Raw genomic sequence first — 20,244 nt, forward strand, 5'->3', positions numbered from 1 at the left:
ACCCTGGGTGCCGTGGTGACCCCGAAAGGCAGAACCTTGAACTGGTAATGTTGGTTGTGGATGGTGAACCGTAGGTATTTTTTGTGTGACGGGTGTAGCGGAATATGAAAATATGATCCTTCAGATCTAGTGTTGCGAGAAAATCCCCCTGATTGAGCAACGGTAGGACTTGCTGCAGGGACAGCATGTGAAAGTGCTCAAAGGGGTCTGAGGTCCAGTAAGGGTCTGAGGGACCCGTCCTTCTTTGGTATCAAGTACAGGGAGTAAACCCCTGTGCCTCTTTCTTGCACAGGCACGAGCTCGATTGCCCCTTTTTGCAGCATGACGAGGACCTCCTGCTGCAATAAGTGCAAGTGCTCGGCGGACATAGGACGGTGTCTTGGGGGTATGTTGGGTGGAGTGGATGTCAACTCCAGACAATAACCGTACTGTATAAGCTGTGTGACCCTTTGATATTTAACAATCTAGGCAACCATAAGAGACAATCAAAGAAGTTTTAATAAATGGAAGGGAATTAAGCTACAAAATGTTTGTAAAGAAAACAATTTATTAAGAGTTAAAAAGAACAATCACATTCACAGATTTAATATGTACGTTAAAAGAGTGTAGTTTAAACAAACTGGACTTAAAACAACAATCTATAAATCACATGGCATGAATCACAATGCAAATGAGAACATATATAAAGTTAAAAAACACTGGAAGTGGCAGATTGGTACTCTACGCGCGTTTCGGCGGCCAGCGCCTTCTTCTGGAGTAGCCACAAAAAGTTTAAAAAATTGTTGTAATGATGTAAGGAAAATACTTTTCTTTCTTAGTTTCTTTAGAGAGCGGTTCTAGCTGTCTGGTAACAAGAGTATGATATGTAGATATTGCGTGTAAAGCTCAATGGCGACGTCTAGTCAAGATAGGACATTAGTATTTTATTTCCTAGATGGACGGATTCCAAACGAAAAAATATCACTCTGTATGAAAAAAGGGTTAATAACTGATCCCGCCGACCGGAACCTCTTATTCATTCAAGTGAAGGATAGTAGAGAGCCCTGTTGAATAATTTTGGACAGGGAGTTATTTTAACCTTTAATTAATCATCTCAATTGGAAGAAGAACCACCTTATTAGAGGGGTTTTGCTCTACCAAATATCTCCACATCAGGAGGATCTCGCTATTGAATATGCTACTTACTAGTATGCATCTGTTCTTGGCATGTAGGGCTGCTAACATTCATATCTTTGCATTAGATCGCCACCTAGTGTTGGGTCCGGATGATCGCACATTGTTGTCCTGGAAGAGTCTTCGAAGTATCCTGAGATGGGTGGCTCCTCCCCTGGACTACAGTGCGCATGGGCATCGGCTCCATCCCCAGATTGTTTTTCGCCATTGTGGCAGAGGATGGAGTGAAAAGTGTAAAGGATGTCCATGCTAATGATTGAATACAATAGTATATCTGCAGCTGCGACAGGCACCGGGGAGGAGGGCGGGCGATATGAATGTTAGCAGCCCTACATGCCAAGAACAGATGCATACTAGTAAGTAGCATATTCAGTTCGAGGCATGTGGGCTGCTAAATTCATATCTTTGCATAGAATACATAGCAGTCCCTCCATCAGCGGCGGTTGCCCGTGCCAGCTGCAGAAACCTGAAAAAGTGTCTTGAGAACAGCCTGCCCTACAGCTGCTTGCTGTTTGGAATGTACATCAACACAGTAGTGTTTTGTAAAGGTATGTGGTGTAACCCACGTGGCTGCTCTGCAAATGTCCTCTAGAGGAATGTTTCCAAGGAAAGCCATGGATGCCCCCAACTTGCGTGTGGAGTGTGCCTTTGGGGGTATCGTTAAAGTGCGCTTGGCTTTATGATAACAGATTTGAATGCACTTAACAATCCATCTGGCTATTCCTGCTTTGGAAATTGGGTTGCCTTTGTGTTGTGGTGAGAAGGCAACAAAGAGTTGTTTTGTCTTCCTAAAGTGTTGTGTCCTGTCTATGTAGTACATCAATGCCCTCCGTACGTCTAACGTATGGAGCATCCTTTCCGCCACTGTTTGTGGGTTCTGGAAGAATGCTGGCAAATCGATAGTTTGGTTGAGATGAAAATGTGACACCACCTTTGGAAGGAATTTGGGGTTAGTACGTAGTACTACCCTATTTGGATGAATCTGGATGAATGGCTCTTGTATCGTGAGTGCTTGCAACTCACTCACGCGTCTTAGTGACGTAATGGCAATTAGGAAAGCAACTTTCCACGTTAGGAATTGCAGTTCACACGAGTGCATTGGCTCAAACGGTGGTCCCATCAGTCTGGTGAGGACCACATTGAGGTTCCACACGGGAGCTGGCGGTGTTCTTGGGGGAATGACTCGTTTTAGGCCTTCAAGAAACGCTTTAATGGCCGGCACCCTGAAGACTGAGAGATGCTGCCTATTTTGAAGGTAAGCTGCGATGGCGGATAGATGTATCCGAATAGAAGTGAACGCTAGTTTGCACTTATAAAGGTGTAACAGATAGCAAATGATGTTAGGAATAGATGCATCTAGCGGGTTTATGTCATTGTCTGCACAGTAAATGACAAAACGCTTCCATTTTGCGGCATAGCATGCTCTGGTTGACGGCTTCCTCGCCTCCTTGATGATGTTCATGCATTCAGGAGGTAGGTTTAGGTAACCAAACTCTAAGACTTCAGGAGCCAGATCGCTAGGTTGAGCTGTTGCGGATCTGGATGCTGAATTTCTCCATGGTTCTGCGTCAGAAGTCTGGGCGTGAGGCGCAGTCTTTGATGCGGGACCACTGAGAGTTCGAGGAACGTGGTGTACCATGCTTGGCGCGCCCACGTTGGAGCAACTAGGATGAGTGTTATGGAGTGTTGCCGTAGTTTCCTCGCCACCAGTGGTATCAGGGGTGTCGGGGGAAAAGCGTAAGCAAATTTGCCTGACCAGTTCATCCATATCGCATTGCCCTGCGATAGGGGGTGTGGGAACCTGGCGGCGAAGCTTTGGCATTTTGCGTTCTCCCTTGTGGCGAACAGGTCTATGTCTGGACGCCCCCACCTTTGGAAGTACGGCTGGAGTACCGATGGATGTATCTCCCACTCGTGCATTTGATGACTGTATCTGCTGAGCAGATCCGCCATCTGATTGTCCTTCCCCGGGAGGTGTTCTGCCATGAGGAAGATGTTCCTCTGAATGGCCCACTTCCACATGCTCTGAGCCAGGCGAGACAGCTGTGGTGAGTGGGTACCCCCCTGTTTTTGGATGTAGTACATCGCGGTCATGTTGTCCGTCCGGACTAACACCACTTTGTTGCACAGATGTACAATGAAGGACTTGAGTGCCATGAAGATCGCCATCAGTTCCAGATAGTTGATGTGCATCTTCTGTTGCTGCGTCGTCCATAGTCCCTGCACTGTGTAAGTGAGCAGGTGCGCTCCCCATCCCTGGAGAGATGCGTCCGTTGTTAGGATAACCTGTGGCACTGGCTCCTGGAACAGTCGGCCCTTGCAAAGGTTGTGTGGAGTCCACCAATGCAGAGAGTTGTATGCCCGACTGGTAACCAACACTAGGTCTGTTAATTGTCCCTGAGCCTGTGTCCACTGATTTGCTAAGCACTCCTGGAGCGGGCGCATATGCAACCGTGCGTGAGGGACTATGAAGATGCAGGAGGCCATCATGCCGATCAACTGAATGAACACTCTTGCTGGAAGTGAGTGTCCCGGTCTGAACTTCTGGATTAAAGACTGTATGCCGTCTATCCTGACCTGGTTTGGTTGTGCCGTGGCCGTCAGGGTATTGATAGTCGCACCCAGAAACTGCCGGACGTGTGCCGGCTGAAGGTGGGACTTCGGGTAATTCAACGAGAAACCCAGGTCGTGAAGGAGGTGAATGGTAGTCGACATGTCCGCGGCGCACTGTTGTTCCGACCTGGCTTGAACGAGCCAGTCGTCGAGGTAGGGGTAGACATGGATGTTCTGCCTCCTGAGGTGCGCTGCTACAGTCGCCAGACACTTGGTAAAGACCCTTGGGGCAGTTGTGACTCCGAAGGGTAGGACTTTGAACTGATAATGCGTGCCCTGGATAGTGAACCTGAGGTACTTTCTGTGGGACGGATGTAGCGGAATGTGGAAATAAGCGTCCTTGAGATCCAAGGTTGCTAAGAAGTCTCCTTTGTTTAACATAGGAAGAATCTGTTGCAGTGTAAGCATGTGGAAATGCTCTGACAGTATGTACAGATTGAGGGGACGGAGATCCAGAATTGGTCTGAGAGATCCGTCCTTCTTTGGGATGAGGAAGTACAGGGAATAAACCCCTGTGCCTTCCTCTCCCGCCGGCACGAGCTCGATTGCCCCTTTTTGCAGCATCACCAACACTTCCTGCTGCAATAAGTGCAAGTGCTCTGCGGACATAGGTCTTTGCCTTGGTGGAATGTTGGGTGGAGTGGACTTTAACTCTAGACAATAACCGTACTGGATAAGCTGTCGCACCCACCTGTCTGTGGTGATGTTGATCCAGACGGGCAGGAACTGCTGTATTCTCCCCCCGACAGGTGTTAAATGGTCGGGGGGCAGTGACAGAGAGTCACTGGTTGCTTGGGGCAGAGGAGCGTGAATTGTTGCCTCCTTTGCCACGTCCTTTGTTGCTGTTTCCCCTGTAGCCCCTCTTGTTTTGTTTGGGGTACGAGGACTGTGCTCCACCTCTAGGGAACTGTGACTGTTGACCCATCTGTCCTCTGGTGACTCCACGGGCACCTGAGCGACGAAAATTATTGCCACGAAACTGCTGAGATTGTAGGGCCCCCATCGATTTAGCGGTTTCAGTGTCCTTTTTAATTTTTTCCAGGGTGGTGTCAACATCTGGACCAAACAGTCTATCCGGATTGACTGGTTGATTAAGTATGGTTGTTTGTATGTCAGGTTTGAACCCCGATATACGGAGCCAAGCCTGTCTTCTGAGCATGACACTGGTGTTAATGGCCCTAGCGGCTGTGTCCGCGACATCAAGTGCGCACTTTATGGCCGCGTTGGAGATCAGTTGCCCTTCCTGTATAATAATTTTGGTGCCCTCTCGAAACTGCGGAGGCAGGTGTTCCACAATCTGCTCTAGTGTGTCGTAATGTGATCTATCATAACGCGCCAGTAGAGCCTGTGTATTTGCAATACGCCAGAAATTGGCAGCCTGTGCAGCCACTCTTTTTCCTCCTGCCTCTAGCACTTTGGACTCCTTATCCGGGGGAGGAGCTTCACCCGTTGTTTGGGAGTTGGCCCTCTTGCGTGCGTTTGCTACCACCAAGGAGTCAAGCGGCAACTGTCCTCGAATGTATGCAGGGTCTGCAGGCGCTGGTCTGTACTTTTTTTCAATACGTGGGTTGATCACCCTCGCCCTGGTAGGCTCTTTAAAGATGTCCGCAGCATGCTTGAGGACCCCTTTGAGCATAGGCAGGGTCTTTACAGTTCTTTCCGAAACTGAAAAGGTGTCGAACAGAAAGTCTTCCTCAACTGGGTCAGCATGCATGTCCACATCATGATTAGCAGCTGCCCTCTCAATGAGTGCATGAAAACCTGCAGAATCCTCCGTTGGGGATGCACGTGTAGTGAAAGTCTGTGGGTCTTGCCCCACATCCTGGGTGCCTTGGTCCCCAATGCCATAATAAGAATCTGGCTGTGCATCAGGTTCATTTACTGGGAACGTGTATTGTTCATCTTCACCATATCCCTCACTTTCAGAGTGGTCTGGAGACGGTGTTGGGCTCCTTCCCAGAGGATGCCGGATAGGTTCCATGAGGCCTGAGGCGTCCTGTGGAAACTTTTTCTTCTTTAGGGGAATGACATAGGATTCCACCGGCTGCGAAGTGATCTTCCTTTTATAAAGGGTTAACTTCCCCGTGTCCGCGTCTATGAAGCACTCCGAATCCTCTTCAGGGTCGAGCACTTGACCTGAAGATGTCCCTGCCGTAGAAGATTCCGACTTCTTTGGCGTCGATTTCGAGGAAAAAGCCTTTGGCGCCACTTTTGGCGGTAGGAGGAAGAGGAGCTTACTTGCCGGCTTGACTGGGACGTCTGCCGCCTTCTGCGTCGATGGCGTTGGCGTCGACGAAGAAAAAGCCTTGTCCTTAATTCTTTGTAGCGAAGCAGCCACGAGAGATGCGTCGGTGACCGATGTCTTTGGCACCGACGAGGTGGCCTTGCCTTCGGATGCGACGTTCCGTTGGTCTTTTGGAGGGATGGACGGCGCCGACCCCGAGTCCCTGGAGCGATGCGCAGATGTCCCCGTTGGAGCCGGGGTTGTGTCGGATGCCTTGGCAGGCTTCGCCGGCGCCGGCGCGCTTGTCTTGTGCGTGCCACCCTTTTTAGAGGATCTCTCCTCCGGCGCCGATTTCGACCCTGTGGAATCGCCGTGTTTCTTCGACTTCTGCGGACCGGAGGTCGACGGAGTCGATGAGGCCGCCGGTTTATTTGTTTTTCCCGTTGCGACCGCCATCTTAGGGACGCTTTCCTTAACTTTCAGTTTCGGTTTCGGGTCGGCCATTTTAGGTGCAGTCGAGACCGTTGCTTTCAGTTTCGGTTTCGAAATCCTCGGCGCAGCAAGTATGTCCGTGGCCGGGCCAGCAGGCGGGGCCGTGGCTTGCGCTACAGGGTCTTGGGTAAGGCCGACAGGCGATCCCGCGACCCTCTCCTGATGTTCGTCAACTTCGGGGCATAGCTCGTCCTCTGAGCTATCTTCCTCGGCCCCATACACCATAACGTCGTCCCCTACCTCGTCGACGTATTCAAGGCCTTGACCCACGACTCCGTCGTCGTCATATTCCGGATCAGCCTCGCCCTCCGTCTCAGGCGGGGAGATTTGAAGATGATGGCTCTGGTCCTCCTCTTCTTGGTCGTCGAAGATGTTATCTGGATCCGGGGCCGCCTGTTTGGCCACCAGTCGCACTGCGCGCCGAATCGTGAGAGTTTTCTTCGACCTGAAACTCGCACAGGCCCGGCAACTACCTTCGTCATGGTCTGGCGAAAGGCACTTATTACAGACCGGGTGTACGTCTATATGTGGGTATTTGGACCCACAGAGCGGACAGAGTTTAAAGGGACTCCGCTCCATGTTGGGAACTTTAGTGTCGAGTCGCGATGAGAAGGCCTCGATGTCCGAAGAGTAGTAAAAACTCCGGTGATTCCGGCTCCGAGAGACGGAAGAACTCGAGACCGTACGCAAACAATACCGACGTAAAAAACCCAAAGCCTTTTGGCCGTAAAAAGTGATGTTTATTCGGTTCCGACGGAGAGACGTCGAGACCGCATCCGAACCCAATGGCGGAAAAAAACAATCTGGGGATGGAGCCGATGCCCATGCGCACTGTAGTCCAGGGGAGGAGCCACCCATCTCAGGATACTTCGAAGACTCTTCCAGGACAACAATGTGCGATCATCCGGACCCAACACTAGGTGGCGATCTAATGCAAAGATATGAATTTAGCAGCCCACATGCCTCGAACTTTAAATTACCAAGTATATCCTTCACTTGTCCTATCCTACTTCCCCCTTTGCCCTGAGCAAGTGACCCGGAGCTCAGCTCCCACTGCCGCGTGGCCTGCTAGCCAGCAGCCACCAACCGGAGGCCCCCTTTCCCTCATTGGATAACATTGGGCCTAACTACCTCTGCACCCGGCCGCCCCTGTGCCTCTGGGGGTGAACTAACTGTACTTACCTGACACTATGGGACCCCTGAGTCTATGTCCAGAACCCTAACTTCACCAGCCAAGTACTTACATGGAAACTGATAACTCTTACCTGCCATTGGATAACATTGACTGGTTTGACACTAAGAGTACCTACAGGCTTGAAGCTTGAGTGCTTATGGGGTAGACTGCACAGCAAACCAAATTAGCTTGTGAGGAAAAATTCACAATTGAGAGCGCACACTCTGGAAATGTATCACAGTCGCCTAAAATAAAAAAAAAAAGGGGGAACAGACGTCGAGCCTGGGTGGGAGCTATGTGGTATGTTGATGTCATCAGATGCCACTCTGGCGTCAACACATCCAGGGACCCTAGCAGAGACGTGCAAGCATTAGTTTCTAGATCCAGTCTGGCACCAGGAATTATTTTATAGGTGAGGAACCTGTAGGTAGAGGTATTCATCAGAAAATAAGTACAACCGCCCGCCCCCTCCCCACAGGAGAGGTAAATACCTGTTTGTCTTTTGGAATGCTGTACATTTTGGTAAGGGATTCCATGATCTCAGACGGACTTTCTGAAATCTAAAACAGAGAACAGGTGTTGAGTAGAAGTGTTGCCAGTGTAACTTAAAACCAGCAGCAGTGAACAGGTACAGCATTATGTTATTAGAACCAACAAAGCATAAAACATGCGGAGAGTGCAATAAACAAAATGCAAGTCAGTTAATTGTAGTTAACAAGGGCAAAACAAACATTTAACATCCTGTGAGCTCTCACCAGAATCAGATGGCTAATGCACTTATCCTGATTTAGATGCCATGATGCAACCTGTAAGGCTTTATGCTACTGGCTAGCACCAACTCAAGATTTAACAGACCGCTGCCCTGTAAACAAGAGTTTGCAAGAAAGGAAGTAAAGCAGGTACAGTTTTGTGACCAGCAACTCATCTACAGGTCAGACCCCTAAACCCCCAAGCTTTCTGATGCTCTTCAAAAACTATGAGCACAATGCAAGATGCACTGCCCATGAATCTAAAGCCCTTTATTAAACCATCACTGGATTTAAGTACTCTAAAATCATGACACTTTGGGACACTCCCAACCACATGCAACCAATGTATAACTGTCAGATTCCCAGAATTGAAGTTAAATAGATTTATGATATTGCAACTCAGCAAGCCGCAAATCTCTATACCAGGGGTCAAGCAGAGACAGAGTACGTAAACCTTGATCAGTGTAAAATTTCCTGACAACTATCTCCCTGCCTGGGACTGAGCAGCAAAAGAATAATCGAAATTCGAGCAAATGCATATTTCGGAATTAGGATGTCAGAATAGGCATCAGCTCATATATATCCATAGAATTCCTACAAAAGGTATAAATACATTTGCTACAGGTTCACCAAAAAGCACTTGCTTTTAAAAACTACACATTATGCATTTTACTTGGTGACAGTAGCATACTCTTCAAGTCCTGGTTATGTTTTACACACATGGTATGAATAAGGAGTAGGTTACTTACCCTGAGAGCATAGATACGCAGCGTGACACAATGTGACATTTTTAGTTTACGGTACACCTATTCGCAACCAAAGGGGACTGTTCTACCAAATGGCAAGACTAAAACTGCTTCAAGGCTGTCAATCAAAATGGTGTGCTGCATGCAGCAGACACTATCCATGCATCTCTCGAATGGTACACACACAGGTATGTTTAAAGGACAGCAAAATCACTAGTGCTATGTGCATATATTTCCAGTCGTTGGTTGTTTGGAACATAACTCCTAAAAAGTGCACAAGTATAGAACCTGCAAAACGGGTGGGCTAGTCCAGAGCATTCCTTAAATGCCAACCAGTGGCAGGAAGGAGAACACAAAGCCATCCTGGCACTGGTAGTAGGTGTGGGGGCTCAATGTAAAACTGGACGTGCTCTATTAATGGTAGTATGGGCGAACAGCCTTAGGCCTAGTGTAAGACATTTATTGCAAAACAATCACCAATAATGGGAATATGACTCAAGGAGATGCAGACCAATTTTAGAAAAATATACTTAGCTTTTATTTTAAGACCAAGATAGTCACAATAAGGTCAGCATATTTTTAAATAAAACTACTTTTCAATTTGAAAAATAAACACTTAGAAACTTTGCAGCACACAGTTAAACTTTATCCTTTGGAGAAAGCAATATTACGGTTAAACAGCTACGTAAATCCCTTACATTTCCAGCATTCGGGACAAGGGTTAGGTGAGTACCAAAACTGAACCACAGGGACAGCCAGGTGCAGGATGCAAATTGGACATCAGGCGCAAAATGCTTTTCAATTAGGATTTTTTTGATGGTAAAGAGGCTGTAGGCGTGGCCCCGGAGGGACACCAACGACAGCAGAGGTAAGTAGAGATGTAGGGGCACAATTGGGTTAGCTCAATATTGCACAGGGGCTTCAGGTGCAACTGTTGATGTCCAATTCCCCAGCACCACGATGGCTTCACTGAAACGAGGAGTGTTTGGTGCCAAACAACTTCTTGAAATAAGTTCCCACTGATGCCTGTGACTTTGATCTCCCTTTGTGCTGATGGTGCAGTATACGTACTTACCTGAACATTGCCCTCTGCTGACCTTGAAATATCTGTAAGAATTAGTAGTTAGTATTAGATTCCTTACCTTAGAATATCCCCAGGCGTCATACTGGATCCGGAAAGTTTTGCGAAGCAGTACCCCAGCGCGTCGGTAGGCGTAGTCTGCGTCTCCGCGTCTGTCGGCGGCGCCAGGATGACGTCGCCAGAGTACTTGGACGCCGCAATCGCACGCGGACGTCAGTTCTTATACACAGCTTTTCAGCGCCAGAAACGCAGAGCCATGATCAAAACCAACACTGGTGCCATTAAACTAGGGCCCTGAAAGGGATGAACCTTAACCCTAGATATCGGTTCGCAGAACGGGGAGGATGGGTGGGGCGGTAAGGAATCTAATACCAACTACTGTTTTACAGATATAAAGTAAACGAAGGTAAGTAACTTGTGCATCTGAAAGAAACAGGTTAGTATTAGATTCCTTACCTTAGAATAGATACCCCAGCAATACCAACCCCGGTGGTGGGTCTGCGAACCAAGATCACACAAGAAAGTCCTGGAGAACGGAACTGCCAAAGAAGCCATCTCTCCGGATTTGGCTGTCCAGGCAGTAGTGTCTAGCAAACATATGCAGCAAGGCCGACGTAGCTGCCTGACAGATGTCCTGCAAGGGGACTTCCCGACTAAGGGCAGTAGTAACCGCCATGGCCAGAGTGGAATGAGCACACAGCCCCACAGGAGGCTCCTTTTTAGCCAGTGAATAGCAAGCCTTGATGCACAAAACGACCCATCGAGAAATGGTCCGTTTGTGCACCGCCCGTCCCTTTTTAGCGCCCACGTAACCAACAAAGAGCTTGTCATCCACCCGGAACTGGAGTGAGATAGAACGAGCGCATGTTTTGGGTCCAGACGTTGTAGCCTCTCTTACTCTTTCGAGGGATGTGGAGGCGGAAAGAAGGTGGGCAAGGTGATGGACTGCCCGATGTGGAAGGCTGACTACCTTGAACAGGATAGAGGGACGCATTCTTAGGACAACTATGTCTTGATGGACAGAAAGGAAAGGAGGCTTAGACGAAAGAGCCTGGAGCTCACTCACTCTCCTGGCAGAGGTGATGGCAACCAGGAATGCAATCTTAGGGGTAAGAAGACTGAGGACGGTTGTGAAGTGGCTCGAAAGGAGCACACATCTGATAAGTCAAAACAAGATTCAAGTCCCACTGAGGCATCACGACAGGAACAGGAAGAAACATGTGAGTGATGCCCTTCAAAACCTATTTACAACAGGGGACGTGAAAAGAGAAGGCTAATCAGGGAGCCTTAAGAAGGCTGAAATGGCAGAGAGGTAGCCTTTGATAGTGCCCAGAGCAGAGCTCTGCTGGGCAAGAGAAAGAAGGAAGAGGAGAACCACAGAAAGAGGATCCACAGCCTTTGCTATGCACCATGCCACAAATTTGTTCCACCTGCAGGCGTATATAGATTTTGTGGAGGAACGCCTGGCTGCCAGAATCACATTACAGACTTCAGGAAGCAAGTCAAATGCCCTCAACTGTCACCGCTCAATCTCCACACATGTAGGTGGAGACTGGACAGGTTCGAGTGGAGGACCGTTCCATGCTGCGGCCACAGAAGGCCCTCTTGAAGCAGCAGATGAATCTGGGTATCGACTGACATACTGAGTAGCTCGGGATACCAGTACCTTCGTGCCCAGTCCGGAGCCACAAGGATAACCTGGGCCCGGTCGCGCATGATCTTCAGCACTCTGGGCAGAAGTGGTATAGGCGGAAAGGCGTACAAAAAACGTAGATCCACTCGCGACGAAAAGCATCTCCTAGCGAGTGCCCCCTTGGAAATTCCAACACGCAGAGCTGATGACATAGTGAGTTCTCTTCTGTGGCGAATAGATCTAACCAAGGCTCTCCCCACTGCTGAAAGAGGCCTTGCACCAAGTCAGAGTTCAGTCGCCATTCGTGATCCATCATGCACCGGCGGCTGAGTTTGTCTGCCCTAGCGTTCAGGGAACCTGCCAGGTGTTGAACCACCAGGGTCACGCCCTGAAGTTCCAGCCATTCCCAGAGGCGCAGAGCCTCCTGGCAGAGGGTCCACAACCCCAACCCGCCCTGTTTGTTGCAGTACCACATGGCAGTGGTGTTGTCCGTGAACACCTGCACTACACTCCCCCGGACAGAGGGGAGGAATGCCTTCAGTGCAAGTTGGATCGCCCGCAGCTCCAGAAGATGGATATGGAGCCGGGACTCCGCCGGAGACCAGAGGCCTCTGATCTCCGCCTCTCCCATGTGGCCTCCCCAGCCCTGGAGGGACGCGTCCGTCACAACTACATGCTCCGGTTGGGATAGGGAGAGAGATCTGCCCCAGACCCAATCACGGTCCGTGAGCCACCACTGCAACTGTCTCGCAGTGCCCTCGGAGACAGGACATGGTCGGACAGGTTGCCCTGATGCTGGGCCCACTGAAACTTCAGATCCCACTGCAGAGTCCGCATCCGCCACCAGGCGTGATGCACCAGACGGATGCAGGAGGCCATCAGCCCCAGATGCCGCAGTGTCAACCTGACCGAGACTCGGGATAAAGGCTGAAAGTTCGGAATCAGAGGCTGAATATCTGACTTTGGCACATTGATGGAGACCCCTAGCAGGTGCAGGAGGTCGGCCGTAGTCTGGAGGTGGCTGACAACCGTCTGGGGCGAGCCCGCCTTCAACAACCATTCGTTGAGATAGGGGAAGACAAACCCCTAATCTGTGTAGATGAGCTTCGACCACCGCCATCACTTTAAAACACCCGTGGGGAGCTGGTAAGGCCGAAGGTGAGCACAGAAAACTGAAAGTGCTCGTGGCCTACTGTGAACCGCAGGTAGCGCCTGTGGGCCGGCCGGACAGGGATGTGGAAATAGGCGTCCAGCAAGTCCAACGCTACCATTTAGTCTCCAGGGTCTAGGGCAGCTAAGACCTGAGCCAGACTCAGCATCTTGAACTTCTCCTTCTGGAGGAAGCCGTTGACGTTCTGGAGGTCCAAGATAGGGCAGAGGCCCCCTTTGCCCTTCTTGGGAACCAGGAAGTAGTGGGAATAGCGATCACACCCTACTTCTGGCCCAGGAACGCGCTCGATGGCCCCCTTGGCCAAGAGGGCCGTAACTTCCTCTAGCAGAGGTTGCAAGTGATCCCCTGACACGCAGTGGTACTGTGGTGGCATGGCTGGAGGGGGTCGCCTCGAAGGGGAGGTAGTAGCCCCTTCGGACTATTTGCAGCACCCACCTGTCGGATGTGATGGAGCGCCAGTGGAGGAGTTGATGGCGAACCCTGCCCCCCACTGGCATTAAATGGGCCTGAAAGCTCAGACTAGGAGGGCTTTGAGGCAGATGCTGCAGGGGTGGATGTGGACTGGCCTCGCCGCTGTCCACTGGCACCGCCACGGCGGTTACCATGTCCACCACCGCGCTGAATGTTAGTCTGCGGCCCGTGGCTGGCAGGACGTGTGGGGGGCGCCCCTTCCTTGGCCACAAAAGGATTCGAAAGGCAGTAGGCTGCTGGCCCGACAGGCCCAAGGACTTGGCCGTAGCCCTGGAGTCCTTGAAGAGCTCCAGCGCACTATCTGCCTTGTCGCCAAAAAGGTGGCACCCATCAAATGGCATGTCCATGAGGGTGTTCAGGACATCAGCCGACAAGTTGTCAGACCACAGCCAGTCGTAGCGGCGAACCGCCACAGTCTTAGGAATCGCCCTGCCTAGCGAGTCCCTAGTATCCAGTCCACATCGGATAGAATACTGTGCTGCGTCCTGTACCTCCGCAAGGGCTTGGGTGAGTTTAGCAGGCACCTCCGCCGGGCACTCTGGCAGAATGTCCGCGAGCGTATCACACAGAGTGGGTGTAACAACCCAAGAGGCAGGCGGTGTTAACGGACCACAAACCCGAACTGTTCATACCTCTTGGATTCCCAATCAGGGGGGGGCTGTCTGGAATGCAGTCTGTGAGTTAGAGGCATGGATAACCAGGCTCTCGGGGGTGGGGTGGGTGGACAAGAAACAAGGGTCGCCCAGGGCAGGGCGGTGGCGTCTGGCCACGATCCTAACTACAGGAGGACCTGTAGCGGGCTTGTACCAAGTGCCCAAAAGAATGTCTGTAAGGGCCTCATTAAACAGTAGCAGAGGCTCCGCTGAGCTTGCCTGCGGTTGAAGAACCTCTGAGATTAGTCCTCACGCCCGCGACGGGGAGCTCAAGGCCCAAGGCCTTTGCTGCCTTAGTCAATACCACGCTGGAGGCAGCCCCCTCCTCCATAGCCACGGTAGGAGGGGAGACAAAGCCAGTGTCGGGCCAAGTGTCCAGACCACTGGCATCCCCAAGCTCCGTTGTCCAGTCCTAAAATGACTGGCACTCCCGTGCAAGAGGGTCTTCAGACCCCTCCCAATTTCCCCCGCCCCCTCATATCTCCTGGTAGTCCAGTGCAAAGGATGGGGCCGGGTCGTAGAAGTAATGCTCTTCTCCCTACGTCGAATTCGGCGTCTAGCGACGCCGCTCCAACGTCGGACCCGGAACGAAGGAAGAATAGGAGACGACAGCATCTGGGGACACCAGCAGAGGGCTCGTGAGGTCCACCGGTGTCGACCCGGATCCGAGCCCAGATCTGGTGGGGCCTTGCGGCGCCGGGCGCCAGAGCACCCGACGGCGGCGCCGGGCGCCAAAGCACCCCACGGCGGCGCCGGGCGCCAAAGCACCCGACGGCGGCGCCGGGCGCCAAAGCACCCGACGGCGGCGCCGGGCGCCAAAGCAGACGGCCCACTAGGGGACCCAGACGAGCCCTCGGGCCCGAAGGCACCTCAGTAGGGCTCGGAGGAGTGAGATTCCTCATGGCCACAAGGAATGCTTCGATCTCCTCCAGCGTCGCGTTCAGCTCAGGGACCAGCAGGTGTGGAGCTGGCCGCTACGCCTGCGGCTCCGGTGCCACATGGGCAGCGTCGCCTGAACCCGCGGCTGCATGGCGAGGGGGGGGGGGGGGGGGGGGGGTGTAAGAGCAGTGTCACCTCTTCGACTTTGTGCCTCTTACCTGAGGACTTCGAGCCAGACAAATGGTGTAGACTCAAGCTGGGATGAATGTGGCCCCGCGACCAGTCCCTCAACCTCCTCCTGGACCGGGAGCAGCGCAGACTGCCGGAGCTCGATGCGCTAACGGGACCGCTCCCACCTAGCCTTCGACGTCAAGGCCCGGAACAAATATGCTACTTACCAGTATTCATCTGTTCTTGGCATGTAGGGCTGCTGACATTCATATCTGTGCATAGATCGCCGCCTAGTGTTGGGTCCGATGATTGCACATTGTTGTCCTGGAAGAGTCTTCGAAGCATCACGAGATAGGTGGCTCCTCCCCTGGACTACAGTGCGCATGGGCATCGACTCCATCCCCAGATTGTTTTTAGCCATTGCGGCCAAGATGGAGTGAAACTCCGTGAATGATGACCATGCTATGAGTATATGTGAATACTGCAGCTGCAACAGGCGCCGGGGAGGAGGGCGGGCGATATGAATGTCAGCAGCCCTACATGCCAAGAACAGATGCATACTGGAAAGTAGCATATTCGGTTCAAGGCATGTGGGCTGCTGAATTCATATCTGTGCATAGAATAAATAGCAGTCCCTCCATTAGCGGCGGCTGCCCGTGCCAGCTGCAGACGTTTGAAAAAGTGTCTTGAGAACAGCCTGCCCTACAGCTGCTTGCTGTTTGGAGTGCACATCAACACAGTAATGTTTAGTAAATGTGTGTGTGGTAGACCATGTGGCTACTCTACATATGTCTTCTAAAGGAATGTTTCCAAGGAATGCCATAGAGGCCCCCAACTTTCTGGTGGAGTGGGCTCTTGGTGGAATGGTAAGAGTAAGTTTAGCTTTGAGATAACATATTTGGATACATTTAACTATCCACCTAGCAATACCAGCCTTGGAAATAGGGTTACCTTTGTGGTGTGGTGCAAAGGCGACAGAGTTGCTTAGTCTCCTAAAATCCTTGGTCCTATCAATGTAATACATTAGGGCCCGTTTAACATCAAGGGTATGGAGCATCCGCTCCGCCAATGATTCAGGATTTTGAAAGAAAACGGGTAATTCGATAGTTTGGTTGATGTGGATCCGGGACACAACCTTGGGCAGAAACTTAGGATTAGTGCGGAGCACTACCCTGTTGAAGTGAATTTGGATAAATGGCTCTTGGATTGTGAGGGCTTGCAATTCACTAACCCTCCGTAGTGATGTAATAGCTACGAGGAAAGCCACTTTCCATGTCAAGAACTGAATCTCGCAGGAATGCAGTGGTTCAAAGGGAGGACCCATCAGCCTGGTAAGAACCACATTGAGGTTCCACTCAGGTGCTGGTGGAGTCCGTGGTGGAATGACTCGTTTGAGGCCTTCCAAAAAGGCTTTAATGGCAGGCACCTTGAAAAGTGAAAGGTGCTGTCTATTTTGGAGATACGCGGCCATTGCAGACAGATTAATGCGAATGGAAGTATAGGCCAGATTACACTTGTACAGATGGAAAAGGTAACAGATGATGTTCTGAACAGAAGCGTCCAGCGGGTTAATGTTGTGGTTCGCACAATAAATGACAAACCGCTTCCATTTTGCCGCATAGCAGGCTCTAGTAGTGGGCTTTCTCGCCTCCCGAATGATGTCCATGCAATCGGGAGGTAAGTTTAGGTAGCCAAACTCTAGGACTTCAGGAGCCAGATCGCCAGGTTGAGCTGTTGCGGATCTGGGTGCTGAATGTCGCCATGGCTCTGCGTCAGAAGGCTGGGTGTGAGATGTAGCCTTTGATGCGGTACCACGGACAGTTCTAGAAACGTGGTGTACCATGGTTGACGAGCCCACGTTGGAGCAACTAGGATGAGAGTCATCGAGTGTTGCCCGAGCTTGCGTGCCACCAGCGGTATCAGAGGTGCTGGGGGAAAAGCGTACGCAAATTTGCCTGACCAGTTCATCCATATCGCATTGCCCTGCGACTGTGGGTGTGGGAACCTGGCGGCGAAGCTTTGGCATTTTGCGTTCTCCTTTGTGGCGAACAGGTCTATCTCTGGATGACCCCACCTTTGGAAGTACGGCTGGAGTACTGATGGATGTATCTCCCACTCGTGCATCTGGTGGCTGTGCCTGCTGAGCAGGTCCGCCATCTGATTGTCCTTGCCCGGGAGATGCTCTGCCATGAGGAAGATGTTCCTCTGAATGGCCCACTTCCACATGCTCTGAGCCAGATGACCGCTGCGGAGTGTGTGCCTCCCTGCTTTTGAATGTAGTACATTGCCATCATGTTGTCCGTCCGAATCAACACGACCTTGTTGCATAGATGTACTTTGAAAGCCTTCAGTGCCATGAAGATCGCCATCAGTTCTAGAACATTGATGTGCATCTTCCCCTGTTGCTGCGTCCATAGTCCCTGCACAGTGTATTGGAGTACATGCGCTCCCCATCCGTGGAGAGAAGCGTCCGTTGTCAGGACAATCTGTGGCACAGGCTCCTGGAACGGTTGGCCCTTGCAAAGGTTTCGTGGATTCCACCAATGCAGAGAGTTGTACGCCCGACCGCTCACCAACACTAGGTCTTTCAACTGGTTGTGAGCCTGAGTCCACTGACGTGCCAAGCACTCCTGGCACGGACGTATATGTAGTCTTGCATGCGGGACAATGGAGATGCAGGAGACCATCATGCCTATCAACTGCATGAACACTCTTGCTGGAAGAGAGTGTTGAGGTCTGAATTTTTGATCAGCGATTGAATGCTGCTGACTCACTGAATTCGGCTGTGCTGTGGCCGCCAGAGTGTTTATGGTCGCACCCAGATACTGCCGTATGTGGGCGGGCTGGAGATGGGATTTTGGGTAATTTAGTGAGAACCCCAGATCGTGCAGGAGGTGAATGGTGTGGGACACGTGGTGGGCGCACTGCTGGGCCGACTTCGCCTGAATGAGCCAGTCGTCCAGATAGGGGTAGACATGGATGTTTTGACGTCTTAGATGCGCCGCCACCGTCGCCAGGCGTTTTGTGAAAACCCTGGGTGCCGTGGTGACCCCGAAAGGCAAAACCTTGAATTGGTAGTGCTGGTTTTGGATGGTGAACCGGAGGTATTTTCTGTGTGACGGATGTAGCGGAATGTGGAAGTACGCATCCTTTAGGTCCAGAGTTGCCAGAAAGTCCCCCTGTTGAAGCAGTGGGAGAACTTGCTGCAGTGTTAGCATGTGGAAATGCTCTGATAGGATGTAAAAGTTGAGGGGCCTGAGATCCAGGATGGGCCTTAGGGATCCGTCCTTTGGAATCAGGAAGTACAGGGAGTAAACTTCCGAGCCTCTTTCCTGCAAGGGTACGAGCTCTATTGCCCCTTTTTGCAGCATGAATGACTTCCTGCTGCAATAAGTGCAAGTGCTCGCCGGACATAGGACGGTGCCTTGGGGGTATGTTGGGTGGAGTGCATGTGAGCTCCAGACAATAACCGAATTGGATAAGCTTTCTGACCCACCTGTCCGTGGTAATGGACTTCCACACGGGCAGGAACTGCTGGAGTCTCCCCCCGACCGGGTTTGTGTGGTCGGGGGGCAGTGACAATGCGTCACTGTTTGTTGGCGGTAGAGGACCTGGAGCTGTTGTTGCCACGTCCTCTGCCCTTGGCGTTGTTGCCGCGGTATCCACCTCGACCCTTGTTGGTATAAATAGTCTGGGTGTTGCTTTTGTAGAACTGCGCTGACTGCGAAAGTTGACCCCTTGAGGTGCCTCTAGTATTGGAGCGACGAAAGGACCCACTCCGAAACTGCTGGGACTGCAAGGCACCCATAGATTTTGCAGTGTCGGTGTCCTTCATCTTCTCAAGGGTGGTATCAACCTCAGGGCCAAACAGGTGATCTGGGTTGACCGTTTGTTTCAAGATGGTGGTTTGAATGTCCGGCTTGAACCCAGATATCCTTAGCCATGCATGTCTGCGAAGCATAACGCTAGTATTAATTACGCGTGCGGCGGTGTCAGCCACGTCCAGAGCGCACTTTATGGAAGCATTGGAGATTAGCTTCTCCTCCTGTATTAACATTTCAGCCCCTTCCTTATATTGATCGGGTAAATGTTGCAAAAGGGTCTCTAGGGTATCATAGCGTGCCCTGTCATAACGCGCCAGGAGCGCCTGCGTGTTAGAGATGCGCCATATGTTGGCTGCCTGCGCTGCCACCAGTTTCCCTGAAGCCTCAAAGACTTTTGACTCTTTGTCTGGGGGAGGAGCATCACCCGTAGTTTGCGAGTAGGCCCTCTTCCGGGCATTGGAGACAACCAGGGAGTCCAGAGGCAACTGTCCCTTAATATAAGTTGGATCTGTGGGCGCCGCCTTGTACTTTTTGTCGATCCTCTGGTTGATGACCCTCGCCCTTGTGGGTTCTTTGAAGACCTCAGCAGCTTGCTTTAAAACACCCTTCAGCATCGGCAGAGTCTTTACAGTCTTTTCAGAGACAGAAAAGGTGTCAAATAGGAAGTCGACGTTCACAGGGTCAGCATGCAGCTAGACGTCGTGATTGCGGCTTTCAATGCCCTCATTGAGCGGGCAGCGGCCAGAGTCCTCAGTGGGGGAAGTTTTCGCTGAGAAAAGCTGAGGGTCCTGTCCAGAATGCGGGTCCCCAGGATCGCCACCAGCAGACCAGGGCTCTGCCACATCCTCTGGGTCTGTGTAGACGGGATAGCTGTATTCATCCTCGTCTTCTCCTTCACCAGCGTCTGCATTGGAGCGAGTGGGCGAGAGTTGGTGAGGCTGTGGTGAAATGGGCTCCACCAAGGCTGGAGAACCAGCAGAGTCCATTTTTCGTTTGAGTGTGATCTTGTACGACTCCAACTGGGGCTCAGGGGTGATTTTCCTCTTCAGGAGGGAAAGCCTGCCCGTTTCGGCGTCGATGAAATGTTCCTGACGCTCCTCTTCCGAAAGTTGTCGAGGCCGTGGGCCGAGGACCACCAACGATGGTTTCGGCGTCGAAGACACCTTCTCGGGCACGCCGGCCCCCGGTTT

At 51.5% G+C, this 20,244-nt stretch overlaps 1 protein-coding gene across 2 annotated transcripts in view; it reads right to left on the reverse strand.

The window, feature by feature from the left end:
• HUWE1 (HECT, UBA and WWE domain containing E3 ubiquitin protein ligase 1) overlaps positions 1 to 20,244 on the reverse strand; it is a 1,800,886-nt gene that overhangs the window by 1,528,028 nt on the left and 252,614 nt on the right. For both annotated transcript variants that reach the window (XM_086940169.1, XM_086940170.1), the window contains one exon: positions 8,168 to 8,236. In XM_086940169.1, coding sequence (XP_086796295.1) covers positions 8,168 to 8,236 — 69 coding nt within the window. The remainder of the gene's footprint in view (positions 1 to 8,167; positions 8,237 to 20,244) is intronic.

Source organism: Lissotriton vulgaris, chromosome 10, assembly GCF_964263255.1.
Source record: "Lissotriton vulgaris chromosome 10, aLisVul1.2, whole genome shotgun sequence".
Lineage (NCBI taxonomy): Eukaryota > Metazoa > Chordata > Amphibia > Caudata > Salamandridae > Lissotriton > Lissotriton vulgaris.